Source organism: Stylophora pistillata, chromosome 8 (assembly GCF_964205215.1).
Source record: "Stylophora pistillata chromosome 8, jaStyPist1.2, whole genome shotgun sequence".
Lineage (NCBI taxonomy): Eukaryota > Metazoa > Cnidaria > Anthozoa > Scleractinia > Pocilloporidae > Stylophora > Stylophora pistillata.
The window spans coordinates 24,476,633-24,504,455 of record NC_142526.1 but is presented as its reverse complement, the minus strand read 5'-3'; the positions used below and the strand labels follow the sequence as shown (position 1 = coordinate 24,504,455).

Sequence of the window (27,823 nt, the reverse complement as noted above, 5' to 3'; positions counted from 1 at the left end):
TATACACGAACTTGGTAACCGAGCCAAGCCGAGCGATTTAACCTCTGGGAGGCTACAAAGCAATATGGCGGATGTTAAAGAAGTTAGGAAGTTACGATGGAAGAAGTCTGAAAAATATCGCCGGATACGACGCAAAGAATCACGGACAAAAGAAGACGAAGAAATTAAAGAGTTGGAGGATCGCTGCAGAAATGTGAGTTGTTGTTATGATGGTTGGTTCATCAAGATTTAACGAATATTCCATATGGGCTTTCGTTTCACTAGACTTCAATCAAAACACGTGCTTCAGTTTGATGTGCGTTTAAATATCATTTGAGCATACAGAGCGTACCATTAACAATTTGTGATTAATGTTTAAACAATTTGTCAGGAAAAAATCAAAGTATGTCACAGTAAAACTGCTAAATTGTTGTGTTTAAAGGCTTTGAACGACTAGTAAACGAGATGAATTTATATTTTCTCCTCGGTGTTATCCTCACCCCTCCTTTAATTAGTCATCTAACGACGGAATTCAGTTTTATTTCCCTTTGATAAGATCTTGAAATAATTTTCTGTGTCAGTGTCTGCAAAAAAAAATAATAATGTTCTAATAGTTGGCATAACAATAATAATAATAATAGTGATAATGATAATATTAATGATATACAACAAGAAACACACTTGTGCAATCATAGTATGTATAGTGCAAAATTCTAAAAGCCGTCCATCTTCTTTATTGCCTGAAAATCAGTATTCATTATCAACTTAAACTAAGATTAATGAGCAGACTGCCCAAGATCTGCTTGAAAACAAATACGACCAAGTTTCACAGGTGACAAGATATTTTTTCCCAGGCCATCCAATTAGCAACATAGCACCAATGATTTAGGAAGCAATGAAAATAAATAAAAACAGGTGCTAAAGTTTGAGTTAAAACCAAATGGAACCAAAATTGATGAGTATTGCATTTGAACCCTCGAGTGGGAAAACTATTTTCTTTTTCAACCTCTTGTGGCTTTACCATTCGGCTCTTAGCTACAAGTGCAAGTGCCAGCCATGCAGGTTAGGGCTCAATTTGTGGTGGAACCTCAAACTTTTCATTACTGATTGTAGTGATTTGACTGTTGCTACTTGTGTTTATTACTTTAGCTTGATGGTTCAGCTGCCTTGTCAAAGTTTTCTGATTTACCTCTCTCACAAAGAACACTTCAAGGTATTGCATTGCTTCATAGTAGTTACTCCCATTAGATATTGTTTTCAAGATCACATTTACAGTAGTCTTTTCTTTTCACTGAAAATATTCTCCAAACTATTTCATTTTTGTTTTCATTTGTAAGGCCTGAGAGGTGCTGGCTATCTGATTCCAACTGAGATTCAAAAGGCTGGAATACCTGTTTCATTAAAAGGCCATGATGTTCTGGGAGCAGCCAAAACTGGCTCAGGGAAAACCTTAGCTTTTCTTATTCCAGTAAGTTTACAATGCCTTTTAACATTATTTGATGCAATTTTAATTGGTGGAAAATTTAGCCATGTTTTGATATTGTTAAATCGTTAAAAATATTTTATCAGGTAATTGAAGCATTATGGAGGCAGCAGTGGTCATCGGTTGATGGTTTAGGAGCCCTTATAATCTCTCCCACACGTGAACTTGTGAGTAGGAGAATACCAACAATGTCACATGCCAGTTATTTTGAATTTCATTTTTTGTACCATATCTGTATTATTTGATAACTTCAACTGGAAATTTATGCAAACAATACAAGAAGAACTTTGTCAAATCAATATGCAAGTAGCAATTTAGACAGTTATACCTTACCTTGCAAGCTTTTAAGCCCATTGGTAAAACAAATTATATATTAAAGCTACAACATCTCAATTCAAACACATTTGTATATGTAAAAAATATATAATTAATCCAAGATTCAGTTCACACTCTTTGTTTATTACTTGTACTTGTATGATGGAGATTTGTTTGTTTGTATGTAGGCATATCAAACTTTTGAAGTCTTATGCAAGATTGGCTGCAAACATGATCTCTCAGCTGGTCTTATCATAGGAGGAAAGGTGAATATATATATCTTATTAACCAAGCGCGAGGGCCGTATTGGGAGAATATTGGCCTGAGGTCTTGACAGTACGGACCGAGCGGTCCATACAAAAAAGAGCAAGGGCAGATATTCTTTTAGTACGGTCCCAAGCAAGCTTGGTTAATAAGAGATTTATTATACAACTGAAGTTCAAAGGAACACAAGTGGGGTATCATTCAGGACCATTCGGGACAGTGCTCGGTCCAATACTGAGAGAATATTAACCAGTAATAGAGCATTTTGCTTTGTTGATTTTAGTTATTGGCCCTCTGACTGCCTGAGTCGTGCAATAATTTTTAATATTTTTAATCACTCTTAATAAAATTATTTGCCCTAAAAATGTACTTACTTTTTCCAAGGATTTAAAACATGAGCAGGAAAGAATAAGGAGAACAAACATAGTGGTTTGCACACCTGGACGACTTCTCCAGCACATGGATGAGACACCAAATTTTTCCTGCAACTCCTTGCAAGTCCTAGGTAATGAAATCTCAACAAGATAAAGTGTTGATATAACAGAAACAAAAATTAAGTCCAACGTTTCTTTCTCTCTTGTTTTCTGTGCCAATTTTTGTTAAATAGCTTCATGGTCCCTTTTATAACTACAGTTTCTCACTTAGACAATCTGAGAGTATCAGATAGTATTTATGCCCAGTTACATGTTGGAGAGCTGAGTGAGAGAGAAAGTTGTCTGTTTAAATTTTCCTAGCTGATTTTGTACTATTATTATTACTACTAGTAGTAGTAGTAGTACTGATATGTAGCACTATGTTTTATGCTTTTTGGATCAGTAAGTTGCCTTTCTGCATTCTAAATAAGCTGGTTGCAAACAGTCTACATTGAAAATTCATTTAAACTGATATGTTAATGACCTGGGGTTTCAATAAAAGCAGGCTACTGGCTAATAACCATTGTTTGTATTAAATCTTCATCTTTTGTTTGTTTCACCATTTTAGTTTTGGATGAAGCTGATAGAATTCTAGATCTCGGTTTTGCTGCTACATTGAATGCCATTATAGAAAATCTTCCAGAAGAGAGACAGACCATGCTTTACTCAGCAACCCAAACAAGGCAAGTGAAATTCCTCTCTTGGAATTTTCCCCACTTAAATTTACATTTTCCTTTAATGAACATATGTACAGCACATTTTAATCATCATACTCCTAAAACAATCAAAATTTGAGAACAATTTTCAATTATGTGTCAAAAATAATCCAGGATTGCTTAGGTTTTCCTAAACTTTTTTCTGTGATTGGTCCAGAAAATTCACTCCATCCTTTCAACCAATCAGATGCAAAATTAAGAACAACGGCAAGGTGGTTATTGTTTTCACTTTGAGCTCTCATTGGCTAATGATAATGTAACCTTTGTTCTGATTGGTTGCTGATGTTGAAGATAATCTCAGACTAAATGTTGTGAACTGGAGATGTTTAATCTGAACACGATCTTCTCATTCGGTACAGCTACAAATTACATAAAACAGAAAGCTAGACTCGGAACTGAAACAATTATTGAATTACAAGAAAAAGAATAACACACAAGCGACAACTTACATATTTTTGGCCATCTCCAAGCTAAACCAAACATCAACATCAAAAGACAAAAAAAGCAAACCTTACTACACACAAACAATGCACAACGATTTGAGCACATGGTCGCTAAGGTCATGTGATCTGCACAAGTGGGGACCAGAGGGGCAAACTGTCCCTAACAGCTGACATTATTTTGGTTTTGGTTTTATGATACGAATACTGCCTTAGCAGTAATCATTATACAAGTATTATACATATTATTTATACTGTATTGGTCACATACTTTTTCCTCATAGAGATCATGAATATACAATTTGATTATAAAATTTGAATTAAACATCAAGATTTGAGTGAAAAAAGGTACAAGTTTAGATGTTTTTCAAAGGAGAAATATAAACTTGTCTAAAGTACTTTATAGTATTTCAACAAGCAATGATCTTATTCTCTTGGTTGCAGATCAATACAGGATCTTGCAAGGTTGAGCCTGCAGGTGCAAGTTTGTTTTGTTTAACTAGTAACTAGCTTCAAAAATTGTCAGCATCATCCCAGAAGGCAAACAGGTGTACTGGTCTTGAAGGTTTCAATAACTTTTTCTATAAGCAGCTGCCAGTGGGTGATAAATGTCTGTGCTCAGGTAAAGCCCTTCCCTCCTTTCCCACCCCCCGCTCCACCCCCTGCCCACCGAGCCCTTGGAGGTCTTGGGGCATGATAGACAGAGGTCTTACAGGTGGCAATAGACTGCTGAAACCCCTGACTGGTTGTAGCCAAAGAGCATGGTTCTCAGAAACACTTGAGGAAGGTGATCTTTTTGTTCTTTGTCAATGCACAATTGGAGTGGTGTAACAAATTTAAAACTGAGGTATAAAGGAGAACACTCAACATATGGTGATTAATGGCAAGTTTGACAAGTTTGATGTCTTCACATGACAAACACTATCTAGGAAACTTTCATTTGTGAGAAGTTTGATATTCATCTCCACAAAATCTTAAATTCATCAAGGGTAGATTTAGACGATTCATGTGGTATATACCGGTAAACAGATGAATGAAGTATAAATGTCGTGATAATCTCAATCTTATTAGGATCCTGAGTACATTGCTGTACATGAAAACTCAAGAACAAGCACTCCTAAAGGGCTAACTCAGGTAGAATATTTAATGTTGTTTCCTGTACAGTTGAGTTTGATAATTTTTTTAGGGTAGTGTTGTTAAAAGAGGAATGAATTATCTTCTTTCTTCCACCATTAATTATTACAAAACTTGTTAAAAGTTTACTACTTTATGTATTAATTTTGTAAGGAGAGACTCAGTTTTGGTCGTTGTCGGGGGTGAAAGGGTAATGTTAAGTTAATGTAGTACTGCAGGGCTCCATTTAAATCAGCTCAATTAGCTAAATTGTATACTTCCTGTTTATAGAAATATCATCAAGAGAAGTAAATTTTTGTTGTAGTGGAGACTAACCATAATTGTACTGCTTGTCCACTGATATATAAAATTTTCAAGTGTACACACTTAAAGTTTGTTTTTTATCTCACTTTTCTTTCAGAGTTATGTTGTTTGTGAACTCTCAGAAAAGCTAGATTTTCTATATTCCTTTATCCGTAACCACATCAAGAGTAAGATTCTTGTATTTGTTTCAAGTTGTAAACAGGTAAGAGTTTAAACATCTTTAAGCTAAACCATAATCTAACTCTACAGTTGAGTACTTGGTGTTGTATCACTTGATTCCTCAGAAGCTTGCTTTCCCACAATAAGGAATAGTTTTGAGAAGTGATAAAGCTGTTTTTTTGTTTGTGAATTTGAACAATTCAGGCTAATAATTACAGGTTCTTGATTTGAAATTCATTTTTAATTATCTCTATGCTTTGCCATCTTTATTTGTTTTGTTGTCTTATCATGCTTTTACTTACCTTAAGCAGAGCATGATGGTGACGGCAATGAAGAGGTGACAAAACAAAATATCTAATGGGTAGAACAATAGCTCAGTGCATGGGTTTTAAAACTTTGTACATTTTTCACTTCAAATGTTCAATTTTTCAAGTAAAGTCTTCCTTGGTGTTGCCATCCTGACTGCTCAAGACCCCCATGAATTTGTAGCCTCCTCAAGTTTTGGTTAGTTCTGCGCTGCAAAATAATTGACTCAAATTGTTGTCTCATAGCCCCTTTATTATCTTTCTTCCATCAGGTAAAATTTATTTATGAATCATTTCGTCGTCTTCGTCCTGGAATCCCATTGATGGCTCTATATGGTAAACAGAAACAGCTGAAGAGAGTAGCCATTTATAATGACTTCTGTAAAAAGACAGAGGCTGTGTTATTTGCTACAGATATTGCAGCCAGGGGTCTGGGTAAGTGTTTTAGGATAAAGTAATGGTGATACAATCCTTTGAAAGTCTCCCATAATGAAAGAACTTGTAACATGAGGGTTAATAGGTCACTCCTTTATTATAATTTTTTTTTGTAGACATTCCTGCAGTACACTGGGTGGTTCAACTGGACTGTCCAGAGGATGCCAATACATACATTCATCGAGCTGGAAGAACAGCTAGGTAATTGAGCAAGATGATTTTTACAGTACTGCAGTGCTATGACCTAAAGGTCTAGGTCTGAAACTTTGTTGCTGCATTGTGTTGTCTTTGAGCTGAAGACACTAAGCTTTGACTGTCTCTCTCTGCCCAGGATTGTAGATAGATGTCTGCAAACTGTCATGGAAGCCGGGTGGTGGGGGTGGGGGTGGGGGGGGTGGGGGTGGAGGGTGGGTAATTGGTACTGGTAATAGACTAGCATCCCATTCAAGCAATACTTCTAGTTGCTTTATGCTAAAGAAACTGGAATTAGCTTAGGAACTTCGAGAGCCACTTGGCTCAAATGGAGATAATAATAATAATAATAATACCTTTATTTAGACACGATAATGTTTAAAGCTGAACAGCTTGTGGGATCGTGTGTAAATCCAAATAAACTCTAAATTAAATAAATTCAAATGATGATGGTTTTTGAGGAGAGGGGAAAACTAGAGTACCCGGAGAAAAACCTCTCGGAGCAGAGTAGAGAACCAGCAAACTCAATCCACTTATGATGGCAGGTCCAGGAATCGAACCCAAGACACATTGGTGGAAGGCGAGCGCTCTCACCACTACGCCAACCCTGCTCCCCTAGATGTAGCCTTTTCCCCTTTGATTAACCAGCAGAAGATAAAACCTAGTTAAACAATCACGTTCTTGGGCAAGATACATTACTCTGACAGTGTTTTGCTAGTCAAGAGTGTAAATGGGTACCAGTGAGCATTAAATCAATTAGGCAGAGGGGGGGGGAGGCATATTGATATTCCTAGTGGATTAATGCTGCTGAAACTGGGATGAGCCCTTTTGGAAAATGTCACTAGGTACGAGTAAAGACCATGACTTTATTTCCATCAAATTGGCAGTGTTATTTAACCCACACACCTTCATACCTTTACTGTTGACCAATAAGTCAGTTTTGTATCTGTCCTTTAGACACTCTTTTAAGACTTAGCTTTTTTTTTTAGGTATCAAAAGAATGGCCAGTCTTTGTTGGTGTTGTTACCTTCAGAAGAACAAGAAATGATTAAGGTTACACCTTTATCTTCAATGCCTCAGTGTATCACCATGTTTCTAAAAATGAACAGACAAGAAAGTAGGCTTAATTCAATGTAAAAATTGGTCTTGCAATCATTAAGATGATCATACTGTCACCTGAGTGTAAATAGGTTTTTTCTACCCCATTTTGTGTTGTGTAAAACCAATATTATTGCTCTCATTTGTTTTCAGGCTTTAGAAGACAAAAAGATACCCATAAACAGAATAAGGTTGTTCATATTTTTTTATGTTTGAAGTTGTCCTAAAATTGTTGGTTTTTTCCCATATGAAAGCGTTTGTCAATTGTGTATGTTTGTATTGGAAGATTGTAATGTTTCTGCCTATAAAATGCTGGGGGGGACCTTGTATTGGACTGTGATCCCACTAAGGGAGGTAAAGAGCAGAATTACACCTAGTCATTTAATGCTTAAATTGCCCTTAAATTGTTGGTTGTCTCTTATATTAGCATTTTTCAGTTGTGTGTCCTTGTATTGTGAGGTTGTATTGGTCAATATGTGATGAAATGCTGGGGGGGGGTAACCTTGTGATGAACTGGCATCCCATCCAGGGGAGAGTAGTGATACTACTGGTCACTTTTTGCAAGGGAAACTGGGATAAGTAAGCTCTGCCTGGGTGACCAAGACAGAATTTCTCCTCACAATTTCAATACAATATCAAGCAGACAAGTGATGAGAATAAAGAAAAATATCACTTAGGGGATTATTAGTTGATCCAATACCAAATTCACCAAAACTAACATCATAAGAAATGTATGCCAGACACTAAGGAGAATTATTGCTGAGTAAAATGTGGGTCGTTGTGTTGTGTTATTAGGCAAAACACTCTTAATCCATCCTTCTTCTTAGAAGTGTAAACGGTTGGTGATGCCCGTTAAATTCTTAGAGAAAGTTTGGGGGAAAAGGGAGTAGAAATATTCTTATTTGCATGATGCTGTGCCATCAGGGGATCATTCTGGGTATCGGGTAGTATGTTACTCTTTTGTTTTGAATTGCAGAGTAAACCCACAGAAGCTTGGGTCAATTCGAAATAAACTTGAAGCTTTCTGTGCACAAGACTTGGAAATAAAGCAGTGGGCACAAAAGGTAAACAAGCTGTGCCCCCGATACCGTCTGGTTATTCATTCGTAATGGCCTTTTTTAGTAAATCATCTTTTGACCTGTAGATGATAAAAAATAATAAGCTAATCCTCACAGCTAACTTTCAGTTGGAGAAATAAAGGAAGAAGCCTGAAAAAATTAGGCTTTGCAAGGGTTCAAACCCTTGTCTTTCAAACATTAGCTGGATTTTACTAACAACTTTGCTACGAAAATATGTGTTGAGAGCTAGACGTACTTTAGGGGTATCTCACTGAAAACGCTTACAAACTCGGGGAAAATTTCCAGTTACTAATCGATGCTACAATTGCAAAAGCTTCATGTCTCCTTTCGGTTGATTCCTTCACAGAGTAATTGCTTGGGCTTAGAGCCAGATCAGCTTTTTACGGGGTCGGAATCAGACATGAAGTGCGTACTTCTACCTGGAGAGGAGCACGCTGTAATTTTTTGCATTAAAAATGTTTCCCATTGAGAAGAAAAAAATTGGCAACTAGATATTAGGAGTTCAATCGATGCTACAAGTGCTGTAATCTTATTTCTTCTCTCGGTTGATTCCTTCGCAGAGTATTGTGTCTTATGCAAGATCCGTGTTTTTACAATCAAACAAAAAAATATTCGATGTCAATCAGTTGCCATTGGACGAGTTTGCACAGTAAGTCATGTGTTTTACGTTATTGTTGACTACGCTTAATGTTGGAGTTTAGTGACTTAGATGCCTTGCGAGGCTTCTTTCCAGCGACAGTTAACGACTCTGCGTAAATAAAAAAAAAGAAAACAAAAACAACGAAAAAAGCAAAACTTATTGAAGATAGCATGACCAATGAACCGAACCAAAAGCTTTCTTATGCTTCTGACCATAGTTAATAGTCCCCTCTATTAACTATGTTCTGACCAAACATAATAACCTTGCTTTACCAACGGACTGGATCTGACCAATCACAACCAAAAACACTACCAGAACGGAAAATTGGCCAGGAAACTTGTAGACATAATTGTGGCTTTCCTCGTTGCTGCTTTTCTTGTTGATGCAAGTGAAATGTGATGTGCAAAAAGTATGTGAAGCGCGTTTGAGAAACATGTGAAAAATTCTGTTACCTCCAAAGATTGCTTTCACGTGTCTTTTAACTAGTTCCGGCTTGACGACTTCATGTGAAAAACTTGAACTCAAATTTGCGATTTGTGACACAAGACGAAAAAATATGAATGAAGCATACCTTGAGAGCGATTGCAAATGTAAAAAAGAACCGAAATCGATGAACACAGAATCAGTATTGCGCACATGATGATGACGTCATATTTTTGTCGTAGATCCCTTGGATTACCCAATCCCCCTCGGATTAGATTTCTCAAGGTAAGGTCAAGTGTCAGTGAGTTCAGCGCATCATTGGTTCGTTTTTTTGCGACATCAAAGGGGTCACCAGAGCTTTCTTTTCGCATGTTTACTTTATAGAAAGCAGAGAAAAGGTATGGTAAGCAAGGTGACTCAAAGATCGACGTCACTGATTCGAGCAGTCGATTGGAACAAAACAATGGAAGCAGTGACAGAGAGACTGGGGACGAGGAAAGTGACGACGAGGGGGATCCGAGGAACAGTGCAAAAGTGGTTAATGTTACCACTCCACAAGATGATTTACTTGTTCTTAAGAAACGGCACTTTGATTTCGACCTAGCCCCGCCGCTAATAGAGGTAAGTTTGGAAATCTAAGCGACCAAAGCAAATCCAGGTTTTGTTTTTAAGGTGTTTCGTTGCCGTATCGGTCGATCACATTTCTGGCCAATGTCGACACTTGGTGATAAAGGCATGTTGATGGTGTTATTATTTTGGCTGTGCTGGAGCAATTTTCGCTCTACTCACGAAACTAATCACGGTTTGCGTTACTTAATTCTCATTTCCCTGAAACTGGTCTTGAACATTCCAACAATCCTCTCGACCAATCACCGAGGTGCAAACTGACTGAAGCAACAGTCATGGGGTCGCCTTTACCCGCGTAGAAGGCCTCTTACTTGTAACCATGTTTAGTTTTTATTGGCTCACCGGCCCCGTGATATTTCCCTCATGCCATTGTGATTGCTCTAGCTTTTAAGACACTTGAGCTGAAAAGAGTTCCATCACGGAGAATGTGATGGGTTCAAATTGGTTTTTACCTGGTCACGTTTGAAAAAATATATATACGCAATTGTAAGGGGTTACCTTGCTTCTTTCTAGTGGGAATGATATATTAAACTTTTGGATTTTAGGAAGAAATTTCAGAAAAAGAGAAGAAATCAAGGAAACCAAAGAGCAAAATTGCTGTTGCGAAAAAGATACAGAACAAAAACGTGAAGATAAACACAAAGATTGTTTTTGACGACCAAGGAGAGGTAACGTTCGATTTGTTTAATCCTTCGACTTCCAGAAGTAGTAATATTTTAGTTGATTCTGCCTTCAATTTTAATACGCTGTGGAGCAGACAAGGGATGGGAATTAGGAAGATAATGGGCTAAGCGATGTTGTCTTGATTAAAAACCGAATTTTCCGAAATATCTGGCAGAAGAACGCACCTTTGACAGCCGGAAAACAAGTTTTCAGATCTTGGCAGTCAAGAGACGTTCTAGTCAATTACTGTTACAAACATGTTTTATTTTAACTACATTGATAAGGAATTCACTGTAAGAATTGATTTTAGGACAAGTTAGTAAGTCGAAAGCAAAGCGCCTCCTACATGTGTACAGAAATAAGTGACGTTTATACGGGTAGAAACTATGGTAAACCTTTGACCCTTAAGAGTGACTAACATCTTATTTCTCCCAACGTTATCACCCCTGAATTACTCGTTGAGGTCATGAGAATAAAGGAATTGATCATCAGCTCAAGAATCTCTTGATTGTGAAACAGATTCTCCTTGTCAGCACTGTAGGAAATGTATAGAGAAGAGTATGGAGAATATACATACTGAACAGTATGGAGAATATGCATACTGAACAGTATGGAGAATATGCATACTGAACAGTATGGAGAATATGCATACTGAACAGTGTGGAGAATATGCATACTGAACAGTGTGGAGAATATGCAAACTGAACAGTGTGGAGAATATGCAAACTGAACAGTATGGAGAATATGCAAACTGAACAGTAAGGAGAATATGCATATTGAACAGTATGGAGAATATGCATACTGAACAGTAAGGAGAATATGCATACTGAACAGTATGGAGAATATGCGTACTGATGTGAAGGATTAAGCCAGGTTTGGGAAGAGAAAAGCGCCCTCTAGTTGTAGCTAAACCATTCGTTTTAACGCATGTTTTAATCGTCATTTAGTGCAGCGGTACAATCTCCGTAAAAAGGCTGCAAATAGCCTAGTTACAGTAATGTACAAAGTTCTATTAACAGTTGAGTTAGGAGGAGCCTGAAGGAAGCGAAAATATCTTCAACAAATAAAAAGGTCTTACAAGACCTTGACTAACACAGAATTACCGTTTTTATCCTGAAACGCGGAAGTGTTCCTAAACGACCCTTAAATGCACAAAAGGGTTCTTAATCGTGCAATCAGAATATTTAGTTTTCACCATTTCGTTCCTGTGTAGCTTAAATGTCAGAAATCAGTTTGCTTTAAGACATGGGTAATTATAAGGATCCAAGCCCCCATAGAGAAAAGCTCATTTGAAACTGTACTCAACTTACTTACAGCCAGTTACGATTGAAGGAGCTCTTCTTAATCACACGGGCAAGCCCGAATCATCCAATGAGACACTCGAACCAGTCCCCCTCAGTGAGAGTCACGAACGTCAAGTGGGTGGAATTTCAGTTGCAGAATCACGTGACTTGATGCGTGAGGCTGATTTGATTGATAGGAAAGTGGAGAGGGAGCGAATCAGAAGCAAACACAAAGAACAAAGAAAGAAAATCAAGAAACGACGACGCAAAGAACAGGTAAGAAAAAGGAAAGAGCATTAGCTCGTCGTTGGTGGATGAAACCTGATCATAGTTTAACTCAATGAAAACCTAAGTCTGTGGCAATCGTTAGTAATGTGAAAGGAAATTGTGCCTTTTTCCCGAATCCCATAGTTTGCTGCAAAGAACTTAAATGACCAAGTAAACGGACAGTGAGCTTAGTACATGGAGCGTTTCCTTTTTGAAGAGGAAATTAGCGTAAAGGCTACTTGCTTTGTGAAGGGACTTCCATGATTCGACTGTCATGCTAACTTCATTTTAACGTGATAGGGTGTCTCGGGAGTCAGTTTAGCTGAGGATGAAGAGAGTGCAGAGGAATCGTTTGAGTCTGACGAAGGAACACCACTCAGGTATCCGTGACTTCCTCGTTTTAAGGCGTCAAGTTACCGTAGTGATTCGATTTAGTGCTCAGGCGCTTATTTACTTATGGTACCTCAAGGGAGGGGTGCTTGTGCGAAATTGGGTGTTCATGAGGGTCAAGGCGCTTATTTCTTTTGTTGAAAAACAGCAGATTGTCCAAAACACAGTTTTGATATTTATTTAAAAGGATCAAGAAGACTTTCGAACTAAACGGACTCACTGTCCTGGGTTCCTTCCTGGCTAGAACAACCAGTCAAGCTATCGCTACAAAATTTTTAAGATGAGACCATTCGTTTAGAGGAACTGTGCACCTTCATAAACATGATAGTCGAGATACTGAGACCAAGACCCCTGTTTTGATAATGAGGCTTTAAGTGAGCAATTAAAAGAGGATGAGCTACGGTTGATCTCTTTATACATTGTATTCGAAAATGGCTATCATTAAAACAGAGTGTTCATTCGAATACGTGCTCTTTTTTAAATGGTGCGATTACTGGAACTACGGCGTCTATCGCAATAGGTGCGCTTATTGGAATAGGTGTGCTTATTGGAATAGGTGTGCTTATTGGAATAGGTGTGCTTATTGGAATAGGTGCGCTTATTGGAATAGGTGCACTTATTGGAATAGGTGCGCTTATTGGAATAGGTGCGCTTATTGGAATAGGTGCACTTATTGGAATAGGTGCGCTTACTGGAATAGGTGCGCTTATTGCAATAGGTGCACTTATTGGAATAGGTGCACTTGGAATAGGTGCGCTTATTGCAGTAGGTGTGCTTGTTGGAATAGGTGCACTTATTGGAATAGGTGCGCTTATTGCAGTAGGTGCGCTTATTGGAATAGGTGCGCTTCTTGCAATAGGTGCGCTTATTGGAATAGGTGCGCTTATTGCAGTAGGTGTGCTTGTTGGAATAGGTGCGCTTCTTGCAATAGGTGCGCTTATTGGAATAGGTGCGCTTATTGCAGTAGGTGTGCTTGTTGGAATAGGTGCGCTTCTTGCAATAGGTGCACTTATTGGAATAGGTGCACTTATTGGAATAGGTGCGCTTATTGCAGTAGGTGTGCTTGTTGGAATAGGTGCGCTTCTTGCAATAGGTGCGCTTATTGGAATAGGTGCACTTATTGGAATAGGTGCGCTTATTGCAGTAGGTGTGCTTGTTGGAATAGGTGCGCTTATTGCAATAGGTGCGCTTATTGGAATAGGTGCACTTATTGGAATAGGTGCGCTTATTGCAGTAGGTGTGCTTATTGGTATAGGTGCGCTTATTGCAATAGGTGCGCTTATTGGAATAGGTGCACTTATTGGAATAGGTGCGCTTATTACAGTAAGTGCGCTTATTGGAATAGGTGCGCTTATTGGAATAGGTGTGCTTATTACAGTAAGTGCGCTTATTGGAATAGTTGCATTTATTGGAATAGGTGCGCTTATTACAGTAAGTGCGCTTATTGGAATAGGTGCGCTTATTGGAATAGGTGTGCTTATTGCAACAGGTGTGCTTATTGGAATAGGTGCACTTATTGCAGTAGGTGCGCTTATTGGAATAGGTGCGCTTATTACAGTAAGTGCGCTTATTGGAATAAGTGCGCTTATTGGAATAGGTGTGCTTATTGCAACAGGTGTGCTTATTGGAATAGGTGCACTTATTGCAGTAGGTGCGCTTATTGGAATAGGTGCGCTTATTACAGTAAGTGCGCTTATTGCAATAAGTGCGCTTATTGGAATAGGTGCGCTTATTGGAATAGGAGCGCTTATTGGAATAGGTGCGCTTATTGGAATAGGAGCGCTTATTGGAATAGGTGCACTTATTGCAGTAGGTGCGCTTATTGGAATAGGTGCGCTTATTACAGTAAGTGCGCTTATTGCAATAAGTGCGCTTATTGGAATAGGTGCGCTTATTGGAATAGGTGCACTTATTGGAATAGGTGCGCTTATTACAGTAAGTGCGCTTATTGGAATAGGTGCACTTATTGCAGTAGGTGCGCTTATTGGAATAGGTGCGCTTATTACAGTAAGTGCGCTTATTGCAATAAGTGCGCTTATTGGAATAGGTGCGCTTATTGGAATAGGTGCACTTATTGGAATAGGTGCGCTTATTACAGTAAGTGCGCTTATTGGAATAGGTGCACTTATTGCAGTAGGTGCGCTTATTGGAATAGGTGCGCTTATTACAGTAAGTGCGCTTATTGCAATAAGTGCGCTTATTGGAATAGGTGCGCTTATTGGAATAGGTGCGCTTATTGGAATAGGTGCGCTTATTGGAATAGGTGCGCTTATTACAGTAAGTGCGCTTATTGGAATAGGTGCACTTATTGCAGTAGGTGCGCTTATTGGAATAGGTGCGCTTATTACAGTAAGTGCGCTTATTGCAATAAGTGCGCTTATTGGAATAGGTGCGCTTATTGGAATAGGTGCGCTTATTGGAATAGGTGCGCTTATGGGAATAGGAGCGCTTATTGGAATAGTTGCATTTATTGGAATGGGTGCGCCTTTTGAAATAGGTGTGCTTATTGGATTAGGGGTTGCTTATTGGAATGGGGGCAGTTATTGGTCTAGGGGCACTTATTGGCAAAAAAAATTCAAGGTGGGGGGCGCGCTTATCAGAAAGAGGGCGCTAAAAGGAATCAATGTGGCACTTGTGCAGTATGATGTTAAAGGTCTGGAACTCTTTACTAAGAGACAGCAACTCTTCTCGTCTACTTCTTCGCATCTGTGCATAAAAAAGAGTAAGAAGTCGCCCCAGTATCGCTTTCATCTCATATACATGACTAGAATTAGACTGTATTAAAAGTTATAAAAACATATATAGGGTTCGTAAAAAACTAAAGCATTCGTACATGCTGATATGAAAATACTCAACAAAAGTAGAAAAATTCTTTTAAAAAAATACAACATTGTAGATTTCGCTGATGAGCCCAATCCTGAACAAGAGTTAGAACTTTTTCATGTCTCTTACGGCATCTAGACCGTGTTCGTATAACATGTAACTACAAAAGTATGGCTATGATGTATAAGTGAAGTTTCCATTTTTCACCTCCACAGCCCCAAGAAGAGAAAACCACTCCCCAGGGGTGAAGAATCCGTAGATATCTCTTTGGATTTGGCTCCTCAAGAAGCATCTTTGGCAGAAGACGAGGAGCTTGCTTTACAGCTACTTACAGGATCTTGATAAACAAGGGAAGTTGAAGAAAGAGGAACAGAGGAACGCGCTCGTGAAACCTGGTCCTGGTATCCATAAATGACGAGCCTCGAAGTGTGGATTCCTTTTGATGTGAAAGGAGAGGCTCGTGCTAACCTGGATCTGTTATCAAAGAGTTGTGGTTCTTGGTCAAATTCTTGACGTATTACAGAGCCTCAGATATACCAAGTACTAAACATGATATTCTGTGTTTGGATCCTACTAAAAAAAATATCGTCCAATAGTACTCATTAAGATCCGCGCAAATACTCAGTCTAAAGGGTCGCGACAAAATGTATCGAGCTCAATGCATCCCCGAGAACGGCTGCTGCTAAGTTAAGAAGAATGAATTTAACCTCGTTCCATGGTCCTCTCTGCTCCTCCCTCGAAGGACAAGAAGGATCCTGAGGACAAGTTTGAGATGAATTAATTTAGGTTGACCTTCTCTGACAAAATGACTGCCTTTCGAGACATAAATCACAATTCTTCACAATGTGTTTCGTTTCTTGATGTTTTAGATCCAAGAATTTGGTGTTAATTCAAACGACAAATTTGACCTCACGCAAGAGGTCAAAGCCAATCTTTCAAATTGGCCAGGAATGTACCAAATACATAACCTCTTGAGTGACAGCTGTTCAACGTACTTTATTTCAACGGGTCACTATTCAGACTTAAACGTAACAAAATAACAAGAAATTAATATTTCCTAAGAGATAAAAGGACCATCTGCTAGAACACAAAATTTAAAAGCGGGATTGCATCGCGTTGTAGCGTACGAAGTTGCCAAAGTTGTATCATTTTTCATTGCTTTAAGGGTAGGACAATGGCCGTCTAGGCGGATTTCGAACTTTTCGCTTTTTCGGAGAAAAAAAATACGCATAGAACTTTTTGATATAATTTTCAAAAAAGGTTCATTAAAAGGGTCCTTTAGAAAAATAAAACGAATTACAAAATTTTGCAACTGTCGGCGGATTCTTGATATTACATAGTTAATTTACGGTCAGTAAACAGACGGGTCGTCAGGCAAGAATAAATTTTCTTTGAGCGGGAATCGGGAGAATAAATTATAATGTTTAACTGGCTCTTACTCAGGTTCCACTCGGTTCGTCGGAAAAACAGAATAGAAATAGAGACATCGCCAATTTCTATTCTGAAAAGAATTTGATAAAAAGCATCATTACACGATTCGGGCAGTCAGAGGGCCAATAACTAAAATCAACCAATCAAAATGCACTATTGCCGGTCAATATTCTCTCAGTATTGGACCGGGCACTGCCCCGAATGGTCCCTAATGATACCGCAGTTGTGTCCCTTTGAACTTCAGTCGTATAATAAATCTCTTATTAACCCAGCTTGCTCGGGACCGTACTGGAAGAATGTCGGCCCTCGGTCTTTTGTGTACGGACCTCGCTGCGTTTAGTCTCCCTCGCAGCCGTTTTTAGTCTCGTCACGCAACGCTTCTCCCCACAAACCCAGGTTTGGACCCAGGTTTGTGGGGAGAAGCGTTGCGTGACGAGACTAAAAACGGCTACGAGGGAGACTACGCTGCGTTCGGTCTGTACTGTCAAGACCTCGGGCCGATATTCTCCCAGTACGGCCCTCGCGCTTGGTTAATAAGACATATTTAGCATACATGTTTTTAGAACAGAATTTGAAACAGGATATTGGCGGAGATGACCCCTCATAAGGACATGCATACTCTGTAATAGGACGATTACAAGTGCAGAAAAAGTGGACTAACTCACGGGTACCAAGGCCAGAGCGTTTTAGCTTTCTTAACAATGGTCCCTCAAGTAATGTTACGTAATCTGTACTGAAACACTAAACGTGACCACGATTTAAGTCGATTTACATCCTAGATTTGCATCGTAAAAAGGAGTCTGTGGTTATTCATCGTTTTTAAGTGACTTTGAATTTTACTGTACAAACCTAAATTTTAATATTAATTGTTAGTTATTTTAATTTCTAATCAATTAGGTTTTGACAGTATGTATTAGGTTTTTTAGATTCTTAATCTTAGAGGCACGTACGTATTTTGAACGAGCTCTATGAGCTCCTTGACGCTACGTGGGTAAATAAAGTATTGATTGATATTGATATTCATAGTGGTGAAACACAGTAATAAATATGCCTGATGGTTTGCGCCACGATGTGGTTATTTTCAATGTCGATCGAGAAGGTTAGACTACTTATTAGCCAACTACACTTCGTATAGTATAAATAATGTCATAGACGAGTACAAATATCACGCGGTATTTGTACTCTAGAGTACCGGTTAAACAGGTTTTCTCGCATCGCGCAAGCAAAGAATTGGATTGAAGTTAAAAAAAAAAAAATGTCGGTCAATTTTAGTTATATTTCTGACCACGAAGAGTCTGAATGACTGGCATCTATAGATTCAAGTTCATTAGAAGAATCGAACGAAGAAAAACAGCTAGACGACCAGGAAATTTCTTCATTTATTGAAGAAAATAGAAACAGCAACACGACAACGCTCCAATTCCGTTCCGCTTCGTGTACTTCTGTCACGCACTCCCCGTAAAAAAATATCCGCGAAATTCGCCCGCGCTGACATAACAGTTTGGCGTGTTGGATAATAAATAACTTATTAGTCGGGCTCGTCAAAATACAAATAACGAGTAAAAATACACAGCGATACTACACAACAAAACGTCAAATATGTATATTAAGAGCTTCTTGCAATATTGGGGGGCCAGTTGGTAGTTATCGCCTGACGGGGGGGGGAGGGGGTCCCTGAGGTCAACTGGATGAGTGTTGCCTTTCAGGAACATTATGCACCACTCTATTTCGTTGGATTCAATTGCTTTGATTTTCGTTGTAAATTTTCTTTCTTTTCGGATATTTCGCCGGCATTTTGCTTTTCAATCGTTTCATTCGCTTCGTAAGTGGTACGGGTTGAATACCTCTGGCTGTTCCATGGTGCTCGTACCTCAAAACAATAGTAAGTGTCTGTCTTGTTCCATCCTTTTTGCTCTTTCCGTTTCACATTGTTATTTTCTTTTGTTTGTTTTGTAAATATTTTGCTTTCCTTATTGTAAACAACTCCGTTCTATATTTAGTCTGGTAATGGAGGAATTTTCGCTCTGAAAAGAAAGTTTCGGCGACTTTCAGTTCCTCGGGAAATATTTACACAAGGTTGCTAGAGTTTCATTAGTATCTTTTTAATATTCACTGTTGCCAGTTTGTAAGTAGTGACGAAAGGCAACACTGATCTTCCTAGATGTTACGCTTTAAGGTTGTGAGGCTGTTTGCTTTGATGAGACTTTAACTTCAGGGAGAGATTGTGAAATCAGTTCGCTTGATTTTACTTGAGTTATTATGTATTGGCAAAATATCATGTCGATGTTTGATCTAATTGGCAGTTGTAAACAATATGGCTTTGGTTTTCGACACCGCTGAATGGTGTGTATGAATTGTGATCAAAAGCAAGCATACACTTCAGACACTCAGGCCAACCTCGTGTGCAGAAATATAAGTCATCGACGTGCCAGAAATATTCTGGCACGCCGATGAGCTGATGGATTCACATATTTTCTCGAAGTTTATTGAGGGGTCGATGCGACACTGGAATGTACCATAACTATTTTGGACTCTATTGAAATTTCGACATTACTGAGTTCACAATAAGTAATAATCAATACTTCTAACACATGCTTAACACCAAAGGATAAGACTCGATTAAAAACAATTTTTCAAATTTACAATTTTCTATTTAATGCGTGCTTTTTGTAAATTGTCTTTATCACCTGATTAAGGCTAGAATTCATAGCCGAAAGGTTGGGAGTTTGAATATATTTACACTGAGTCTTTACCTTGTAACGATTTTTCGCGCTTGCATATTCTCGACGACCAACATTAACGGGCCGACCTTTGTGCCAAGAAAAAAGTTTTTGGCATGTCAGTAGATTAACACAGCCTTGAGGAATAAAATTCAAACATCTTTCACCGTATACCAGCTGATTAAACAGCTTGGCCAAAGTGTGAGCGGGATTGGCCACTCTAAGTTATAATATCTGTTCTTATATTCATAGTTGGATTATTCACGCTATTGTTTGAGTAGCAATCGTTTTAGCTTTCACAATACGATGACGTTAGCTCCATTGTATTTGGAAGGACTTTTTTCAATCACTGAAATGGAAACACAGTCAACTATTCATGAACTTTCAGAAACGTGACACATAAACAAAAGATATTCAGCCAACAGTATCCAGGAATAGTATCTTCACCGAACTTTGTCTTCAGATAAAATCTAAGTCTTGAAAACACTTTGGAAGTCAGGGAAAGAGTACCATATAACCCCATACATTAATTATGCATTCCACTTCTTTGTCTTTCACGACAAAACGTTAAAAACAAAGTCTCTTGTCTGAATGCATAATTAATGTATGGGCTTATATGGTACTCTTGCCGGATTCCGTGACGATTGACTCGATTTATTGCACTTAATTTACTCATAAAGGCGTGAAAGGGTAAGTAAAGATGTTGATTTTTTAGGGTGAAAATCCCAGTAATTTTTACTGGATAAAAGCTTTATGTCAGTTCATAAGATGAAGACGTCAAAACGCTTTCCTAAAAGTTAACTCGCCACTTGCCTGTATCTCGTGTTTGATGAAAGTACGAACTTGGAGTACTTTTAATCTGCCTCAATCACGAGTAAATGTTGTTGAATTTATTCTTATCTCGTCTATCTTTATTTGTTAAAAAAAGGAAGCATGGCAAATATCTTTTTCTTTTAATCTCATCGCAATTTAAACACAATTTTTGTTAATCCCACGTGACATCATCTTGGGAAAATCACAGTCGGTCTCGTTTTGTAGCTGTCAGTTAGAAGCAGCAGGCTCCGGTTTTTCAGCTGCTGCTTTTCCTCTCATTTCTGATTCAACGAAGATATTGCTTACGACAAGAAAAAGGATAAAACGTGTTTCCCGACTGAAAGACCACAGTAACTTTGTTTCGTACTCTTTTACATAAAAAAAAAAAAGGCTTGAGAAAATCCGCTTCACTTTGGTCCGCGCACAAGGGCTCAAGACATACGATCATCTTCAACAGTAGAGTTAGTGTCATACAATTATTCTCGCAGCACAGCATGTTATAACTTTATAATTTGTTTCATTTCCTTGTTACCTTTTTACAAACCTTTGATTTGGTATCTCTATCACTCCTACCGTTTTATACATACCCTAAACAAACTGTTGTTGAGTTTGGTCACACAGGTCCTTTGATATAGTATCTTTATTAATGGCGCTGTACTGCACGAATCAACTCCCCGTTATATGCTTAGATTTTAAAGCGCCATTTTTCCGCACATTATCAGAGCATCTAGCGTTTCTAACCGCGACGTTAGATATACCCTGACCTATCGCCTGACACCCCCACGTAAAATTCTGAGAAAAACTACACCAGTTGTTCCAGCTGTCACTTCTGTGAGATCCAACATGTCTGACGACTGCGATAGAATTCGTTATCTTTAGAACTTGGATTTGACATCAACTCGTGAGAAAATTAAATTTGGAACGGGACAGTTTAGATTTCAAGTCGTACCGCCGCATTATTGATTTGCACTTTATTATTTTATCGATTTTCAGATATTTCAATTAAAACATAAAGCTACTTTCTCAATAAGATCCCAGCCTTGTTTGTTTTTTAGTATCTTTTTAATGATCAATCTCGCCAATTTCAACGTCAATATCGTAAAAAACTTGTTTGTTATTAAAAGAAAAAAAAGGTACGTTTTTCGGAGCTGGGGTTTGTGTAAGGCGGAAATGAGATTTTGGAGAAGAAAGCAAATAGTAGATGGCTTAGTTCTTACCGTTTTCAAATACCTCTTGGAAGCTCCAATGAGATTGACCAACAATCGTCCTCGGTGTGATATATATTTTTATGATCGTTTGTTTTTTTAGTTGATTTACCCACACACTTATTTGTTTGCATGATATTTTCCGATATTTCGTGGCTTTCGTACATGAGGGGCTCTTCCCCTTATTAGGAACATATTCCGCAGGGGAGTAAAACCACGGTTTCTGATTGGTTTAAACCAAACTTGATTATCTAGCTCTCTCTCACTAAACAACTCCAATACGAAACAATCAATCCGTTATACGCCGCGAAAAATAAATGAGGAGCATTTCTACCAAGTGCGCTTTGCGGAAGCTGTGAGGCCGATTCTGCCGGTGAACATTGAGGAATTTCTGTTTGGATCTATTTCATAAGCTACTGAAAAGTGAGTCAAAGACAGCACAGTTTTTCTGTTAACTTTTCCGCTAAGAGATTACGCAAGGATGTAATTCTAAGTTGTTGTTACTGCAGTCGATTTTTTGATGGAGATTAATGTTGGAATTCATTCTAAAATTTGTCGCGGTCCCAACGTGTGGTTTCGTAGCTCAGTTGGCAATAGAGAGAAACAAGTATCTGGGAGGCTTGCGTTCAAACTCCGTCGAAGCCTTAATTTTTTTTTCAGGCTTCCTCTTTCTGCCATTACTAAATAGCTGTTTACCTGCCAGGATCTTTGCTTTACTTGAATCATTCTCTCTAACATCAAATCATTCTTTGAAAGCGACAAAAGTTGTAGAGAGAAATACGTTATCAACAGCAGGTTGCTCAGACATCCAACAGATCAATTACTGCACAAATTTGGATTTGTTCCGACCTCATTTTATCAGCAAGGACTGACAACTCCGTGAAACGGCCTGAGGTCGTGAACACGTTCGGAATTCAATTCCAGTTTTTCAACCTTCTTTTCTTTCGTTCGCTTTAATAAATACAACGGCACCGATTACTTTTGTTTTCACTTTTCATCCAGACCACAATTTAGATTTATCTCTGTAATGTATTTCACTTCACAAACTAGATTAATCAAGGTTTAATGTTGCGAATATGGTGTGCCTTTTAACGCGTCACGAAAAATATCTATTTCACTTCACGTGAAATTCCAAGTGTTCCGAGACAATTCCGAAACAATTGCAGGAACAATGAACATATAGAGTTTCCCCTATGTTTCAGGGTAATACACATACCGTCGACTATGTTTCAGGGTAATACACATACCGTCGACTATGTTTCAGGGTAATACACATACCGTCGACTATGTTTCAGGGTAATACACATACCGTCAACTATATTTCTGGGTAATATATATTGCGTCGATGAAAAATCCCGTAAAATTATATGAGACACTCTTATACTTCGTTTATACTTTCATTAGTCAATTGTTTTTGGGCTCTGCCTTCGAAGAAGTTGAAGAAGTTTAACCGTCAGGAAAAAGGTTTTTTTGCTTGATCGGAGGTAGACTTAAAAAGGCTATATTTAACAGCTATTCGCCGAAGGCGAGGTGAATATCGTCGAATAATCCCCGTGACGAATTCGAGGGGATTATTTGACAATATTAATCGAACCTGAGGCAAATAACTGTTTTGGTATAATTTTAGAGCTGAACAACCGAGAAATTTCTAAAATCATAACATCTTAGTAACATTCACTAACCTTTTATTTTAACATTTTATATAAACCGCGTGGAACGGTTTATATAGCGTCATATAAGGAACCCCTCGGCCAATCAGTTTGCTGGAAACTCTTTGCTCTGCACTGAAATTATATTAAAAACTGATATTAACTGTACTCTGTGTTGTTGGCCATTATTCTGACGTGTAGATAATTCAGTGATATTTACATAATATATTGTTTCAAAGATCATCGTCTCTAGTGACCAATAAAAGCGGTTTGAGTTTGACCGGAAATAGAAAAATTTATTTCTCTTCACTTCAGCCAATCAAAGCCAAGTAAATGCAGTCTCATATTTTGTACTATACTGGTGTCGGTTCAAGTTCCAAGATACCTGAATAAATTCATAGCCTATGCACTCAAATATGATTGTTTTTACCGGATGAAACGCAAATTCCCCAGATGTGCTTTGTTCCACTCCATATTTGCCCGTCGGAGTTCAGCAATTGGAAAAACAGTAGCCGGCTGACAATACGTGATGCTTCTTATACCAACTCACGACCACACGTTACATCTGCACAAAAAAGTCAGCCTTTGAAAACTGAAGAGATTCACAATATTCTCTTCTGTAGTCATTGTTCTTTAAAAAAAGTTTTGTATTCAATTTTAATTCAAGTTTCGAGTTACCGTGGACGATATTAATGAAGGATTATGAAAAAGATAAATCCTTCGTGGCTGGTTGCTAGAGAATATTGCATTGCAAAAGAACTGTTATCAATTCTTTAGAATTGCACAGAGTCCCGCTACTAGGTTCGCCGTTCATCAGTTTCTCGTCACGGGCGTAGTCGTCCAGTGTACCATCCGCCTGAAGCGGTTTGAACAGTATGTTTACAAAACATGTCGCGTTCTTCAAGCCAATCAAAACAAAGAAGATGGCCCAATTTACTAGCTAGACATAAAGGAGCATTGTTCGCGTGATAGACCTTACTGTCGGTTTGAATTACTCAGAATAAGTACTTCCTACTTCAACTGGTCTCAATAATGAGTAAAAAAAAGCAATATAATTAATCGGCAATACTCTATGAAGAGATAATGAAATAATGTCAAGGCAAATGATCGAAAAACAAAGCTTCGAAAGACCTGAGCGACTAGACTTTATCAACTGGTCTCTTTGTCGTCAATTTGCCGGTACCTGCTGAAGATTTAACACTGAAACGCACCATTGATCAAACCATCAGTGGCTACTACTCTTACTTTGTTACGGTAATTCGACAATTTACGGCTTTACTCTGGATTATTTCAACGCGATCCTACTTGCTTGAGAGATTCGGCTAGTGTGGGTGTGCTGTCTGCGGGAAAAAAACTGCGTTGATCTTTATGGAACGTAATCGGATAAGCTGTCCTTTCGTAATTTCAGCGAGAGCAACGTCCAAAATGATAAGGTATTTTCATACTTTGGGCTCAGTTGTAAAAAGGCAAAACATTTTCAAATTTTGGTTTGTATGGATCAGAGTTAAGCAACGACAAAGGTCACTCTGTGGAGAAGTTATCGCCTGCCTGTTTTCGTGGGGTTTTATTCACAGAACAGCGGACCCACCTAGGAAAAATAGCAACATTCAAGTGTCCTGTTGTGACTGATCACAGATAACACTGTGTTCGGACAGATGCACACTATTGTTTATATAGCGTTCACTTATCGAAGCAAAAAATTCAAAAACTGATTTGTCTGTTTTATGCTAGGCTGGTTTGCGCTTCCACAATTTGATTGATTTAAAATTTACTTTATACGGTTCAAGTCCAAATTAAACTTTTTAGCATCCTTTGCCCCTAACCCATGCCCCCCCCCCCCTCCGGGGAGTGGAAAGCTCATTTAAATCAAACGAACATGTAGTGATTAATTTCTTTATTTTCACTCATCATACAGTTCAGAGCAAATGACGACATGACGGTGAATGATCTCACTGCTGCGGAATGCTCGTCTATCGCTTGATTGCTTTCCACCAGCCTCGCTTTCACAGCTCAGGGAGGAGCGATTTGAAAGTCGGTGATCGCGTTTTGACGAAATTAAACACAGCGGCTGGGAAGAGCCCTCGAAGCAAAGATGATGGTATGGTTAAGACCGACCTCAAAACGGAGATCGCTTCTCCTAGGGTGCTTTTTCGTGGTAACTTTAAGGACCATGTTGTTTGTGATTCAGTTTTACAAGGAAGAAACAGCTAGAACTCGGAAACCTACCCGTGTGCTAGCAGGTGGGGGTAAACCACCGGTTCTTCCTCCGCCGGTTTGGAATAACCTAATCAAGTGGAAGAAAGAAGACTTTCCTAAGCGGCAGCGAAAACGATTGATACTGTACTGGTCGGGAGTTAGGGGACATAAGGTGCCCGTACAAAAGAGTAGCGTGAATCATACAAATTATTGGCCGTTTTTTTACGCTGGTCAACCCGGGGAATGCCCCGTGCCGTGTGAGCTATCCAACGATCAATCACGCGCTGCAGAAGCTAGTGCGTTTGTTGTTCATGCTAGACCACCGGATATCTCGAATCTTCCGCCGATTCAACATTTAGCTCCGTGGATTCTTCAAACTAACGAAAATCCTGTTTACACGCCGACGTTGTATAACCCACGTATCATGTCGCAGTTCAATTTACTTATAAGCTATCGCCTGGACTCGGATTTTCCCGCTCCAATCTATCCCATGCCTGAGTTAGATCCACCTATACCATTCCACAAGCGACAGGGAGATATTCTTGCCATCTTTTCTAAGTGTGAACCCGTTAGAACGGAATACCAGCGGCAACTCATGAAATATATTCAAGTGGACTCTTACGGCGCATGCCTCAAGAACAAAGAGGGACTTATAGGATTGTACGGGAAAATCAACAACAAATATGTCTTCAAAGACCACAAGCTTGTTCTAACGAGGCATTACAAGTTCTCTTTGGTTTTCATGAATCAAGACTGTGATTATTTCATAGACGACAGGCTCTATCATGCTCTCACCACGGGCTCGGTACCAGTTTTCATGGGCACTGACAAAGTGGATGAGTTTTTACCTGGAAATCTCAAAAACTCTATCATCAAAGTTAGCGATTTTAAAAGCCCCAAAGAATTAGCAAAGTATCTAAAATATCTCAGTAACAACGAAACTGCATATAATAAGTATTTAGAATGGAAATGGAAGGGACTAGGAAACATTTTAAACACAACTATCGGCCGTTGGTGGAAACCGCGGCACCCGCTTTTTTGCCAGGTATGCATGGCACTGGCCAAGGGAAAGCTGCATCGCGGATTAAGGCTAGACTATTGTCAACCGCGCCGCTACGAGGACTGGGGACTAAAGGACCCTAATGCTAATGTCCCAAATCATTATAGCACGTTTCTTTATGTTGGTTTTGTATTTTTTGTGATTGTTATACTGGTATCATGAAGTGCTCTAAGAAAGGCCCAAATACAATTATTATTAATTTTTAGACTTTCAATCCCAGAGAAAGTTTGACAGCGAGAAGCGAAGGGAAGACAACTTGGAGCTGGTAGGATCGGACCAAAGTTGCTCGCCACCTATGAATCAAAAATGATTTATGGCGAATTTGCCCATCGTAAGTTCGCCCCCTAACGTAAAAAAAGCTCACCCCCGGCCACCTTGATCAGTTCACCCAAAAACCTTTGGACTCGTTTCTCAACCATAGAACGTGTTTATTTCCTATTGAAATCATGATATTTTTGCGACTAACATGCAAGCTATTTATAACGAAACCATACTGAAGAAGGTTCGATCAAAATGCAAGAATGAGTAGAATGATGTGGGGGGCGAACTGGTAAATAGTGGGAGCGAACTCGTTTAAAATTAGGGGGTGAACTCGCATAGGTGATAGTGGCAAACTCTCAAGGGGGAAAATTCACCAGGTACTTTCAAAAACATGGAAAATGAAAGGAAGTAAGTTACCCCTAGACTTGCTATTTTTGATACACTTTTGTGATTTTATTTCGTAGCCCAACTTAAGTTTAATAGGCTCTGACGCGAGGTAGATTTGGAAATGACTTTGAATGAGTTTCTGAGTGTAAATATTACGCTAAAGAAATTTCTTCGAAATGAAACTGAAGGATGTTCCCTGTAAATCATACTATACACTTGACGAAAAAGCACCCTGATTTAGGATATCATAACTAAAGGTCACTTTTCCATCTGTTGTCTGTATATATATTCGCAGTTGGTCTCCAAACAGTTTTGTGTTTTTATGTTTGCATTTGGTTGTCGTAGGAGACGAGCACATGATCTCTTTTCCAGCACTAAGTCCTCTACCCCGGCCTGGAAAGCGTCGAGAGAACAGCGTTAGCTATTTTACCCGGCGTGACATTCTGACTTTGATGTTTCGGATCGATAGTAGATACCTCAAGTCGAAACTTGTAATTGTTCAGCATTCGGCCATGTGCGTACTATTGGTGTAGCTAAGCATACTTTTAATGAAATACCGCCAGGCTTATAGCTTAATGGAGTTTGTGAGAAAGTTAGTTCAGTTTTTAAATAAAAAACTTCCACGAATATCTATAGGTTTCAGTCATGAGTAATTATTCGTCTAGTACGA

At 38.8% G+C, this 27,823-nt stretch overlaps 2 protein-coding genes and 1 long non-coding RNA gene across 7 annotated transcripts; 2 read left to right on the top strand and 1 right to left on the bottom strand.

Moving 5' to 3' along the window:
* On the top strand, nucleotides 1-17,929 carry LOC111335224 (putative ATP-dependent RNA helicase DDX10). The gene is made up of 22 exons (XM_022941090.2): nucleotides 1-193; nucleotides 1,129-1,192; nucleotides 1,317-1,447; nucleotides 1,549-1,629; nucleotides 1,966-2,043; nucleotides 2,426-2,546; nucleotides 3,023-3,137; nucleotides 4,055-4,088; nucleotides 4,682-4,744; nucleotides 5,145-5,249; nucleotides 5,784-5,946; nucleotides 6,063-6,147; nucleotides 7,128-7,191; nucleotides 7,390-7,427; nucleotides 8,213-8,300; nucleotides 8,876-8,964; nucleotides 9,621-9,663; nucleotides 9,763-9,999; nucleotides 10,551-10,673; nucleotides 11,985-12,227; nucleotides 12,519-12,598; nucleotides 15,647-17,929. The coding sequence occupies exons 1-22, from the start codon at nucleotides 65-67 to the stop codon at nucleotides 15,771-15,773; spliced, it is 2,301 nt and encodes a 766-aa protein (XP_022796825.2). The 5' UTR covers nucleotides 1-64; the 3' UTR covers nucleotides 15,774-17,929.
* Nucleotides 15,251-21,726, bottom strand: LOC148725632 (uncharacterized). The gene is made up of 2 exons (XR_015991062.1): nucleotides 21,613-21,726; nucleotides 15,251-16,186 (listed from the first exon to the last, which is right to left on the bottom strand). It is a non-coding gene; the product is annotated as an uncharacterized LOC148725632 (long non-coding RNA).
* LOC111335387 (4-galactosyl-N-acetylglucosaminide 3-alpha-L-fucosyltransferase 9) lies at nucleotides 18,584-27,784 on the top strand. Of its 5 annotated transcripts, none has more exons than XM_022941295.2 (2): nucleotides 18,584-18,744; nucleotides 25,165-27,784. In XM_022941295.2, exon 2 carries the CDS (start codon nucleotides 25,342-25,344, stop codon nucleotides 26,665-26,667), a length of 1,326 nt encoding a protein of 441 aa, XP_022797030.2. In that variant the 5' UTR covers nucleotides 18,584-18,744; nucleotides 25,165-25,341; the 3' UTR covers nucleotides 26,668-27,784. The 5 variants fall into 5 exon arrangements, with proteins under 5 accessions (XP_022797030.2, XP_022797037.2, XP_022797016.2 ...); XM_022941302.2 differs by lacking the exon at nucleotides 18,584-18,744 and adding an exon at nucleotides 20,138-20,272; XM_022941281.2 differs by lacking the exon at nucleotides 18,584-18,744 and adding an exon at nucleotides 21,754-22,023.
* Nucleotides 27,785-27,823: the final 39 nt, after the last annotated feature.

Coding starts and splice junctions, on each gene's coding strand:
- LOC111335224 (XM_022941090.2), top strand. CDS start 65: ATGGCGGATGTTAAAGAAGTTAGGAAGTTACGATGGAAGAAGTCTGAA. Junction 8,965..9,620: donor CCATTGGACGAGTTTGCACA/GTAAGTCATGTG, acceptor TTTTTGTCGTAG/ATCCCTTGGATTACCCAATC. Junction 10,674..11,984: donor TTTTTGACGACCAAGGAGAG/GTAACGTTCGAT, acceptor ACTTACTTACAG/CCAGTTACGATTGAAGGAGC.
- LOC111335387 (XM_022941295.2), top strand. CDS start 25,342: ATGATGGTATGGTTAAGACCGACCTCAAAACGGAGATCGCTTCTCCTA.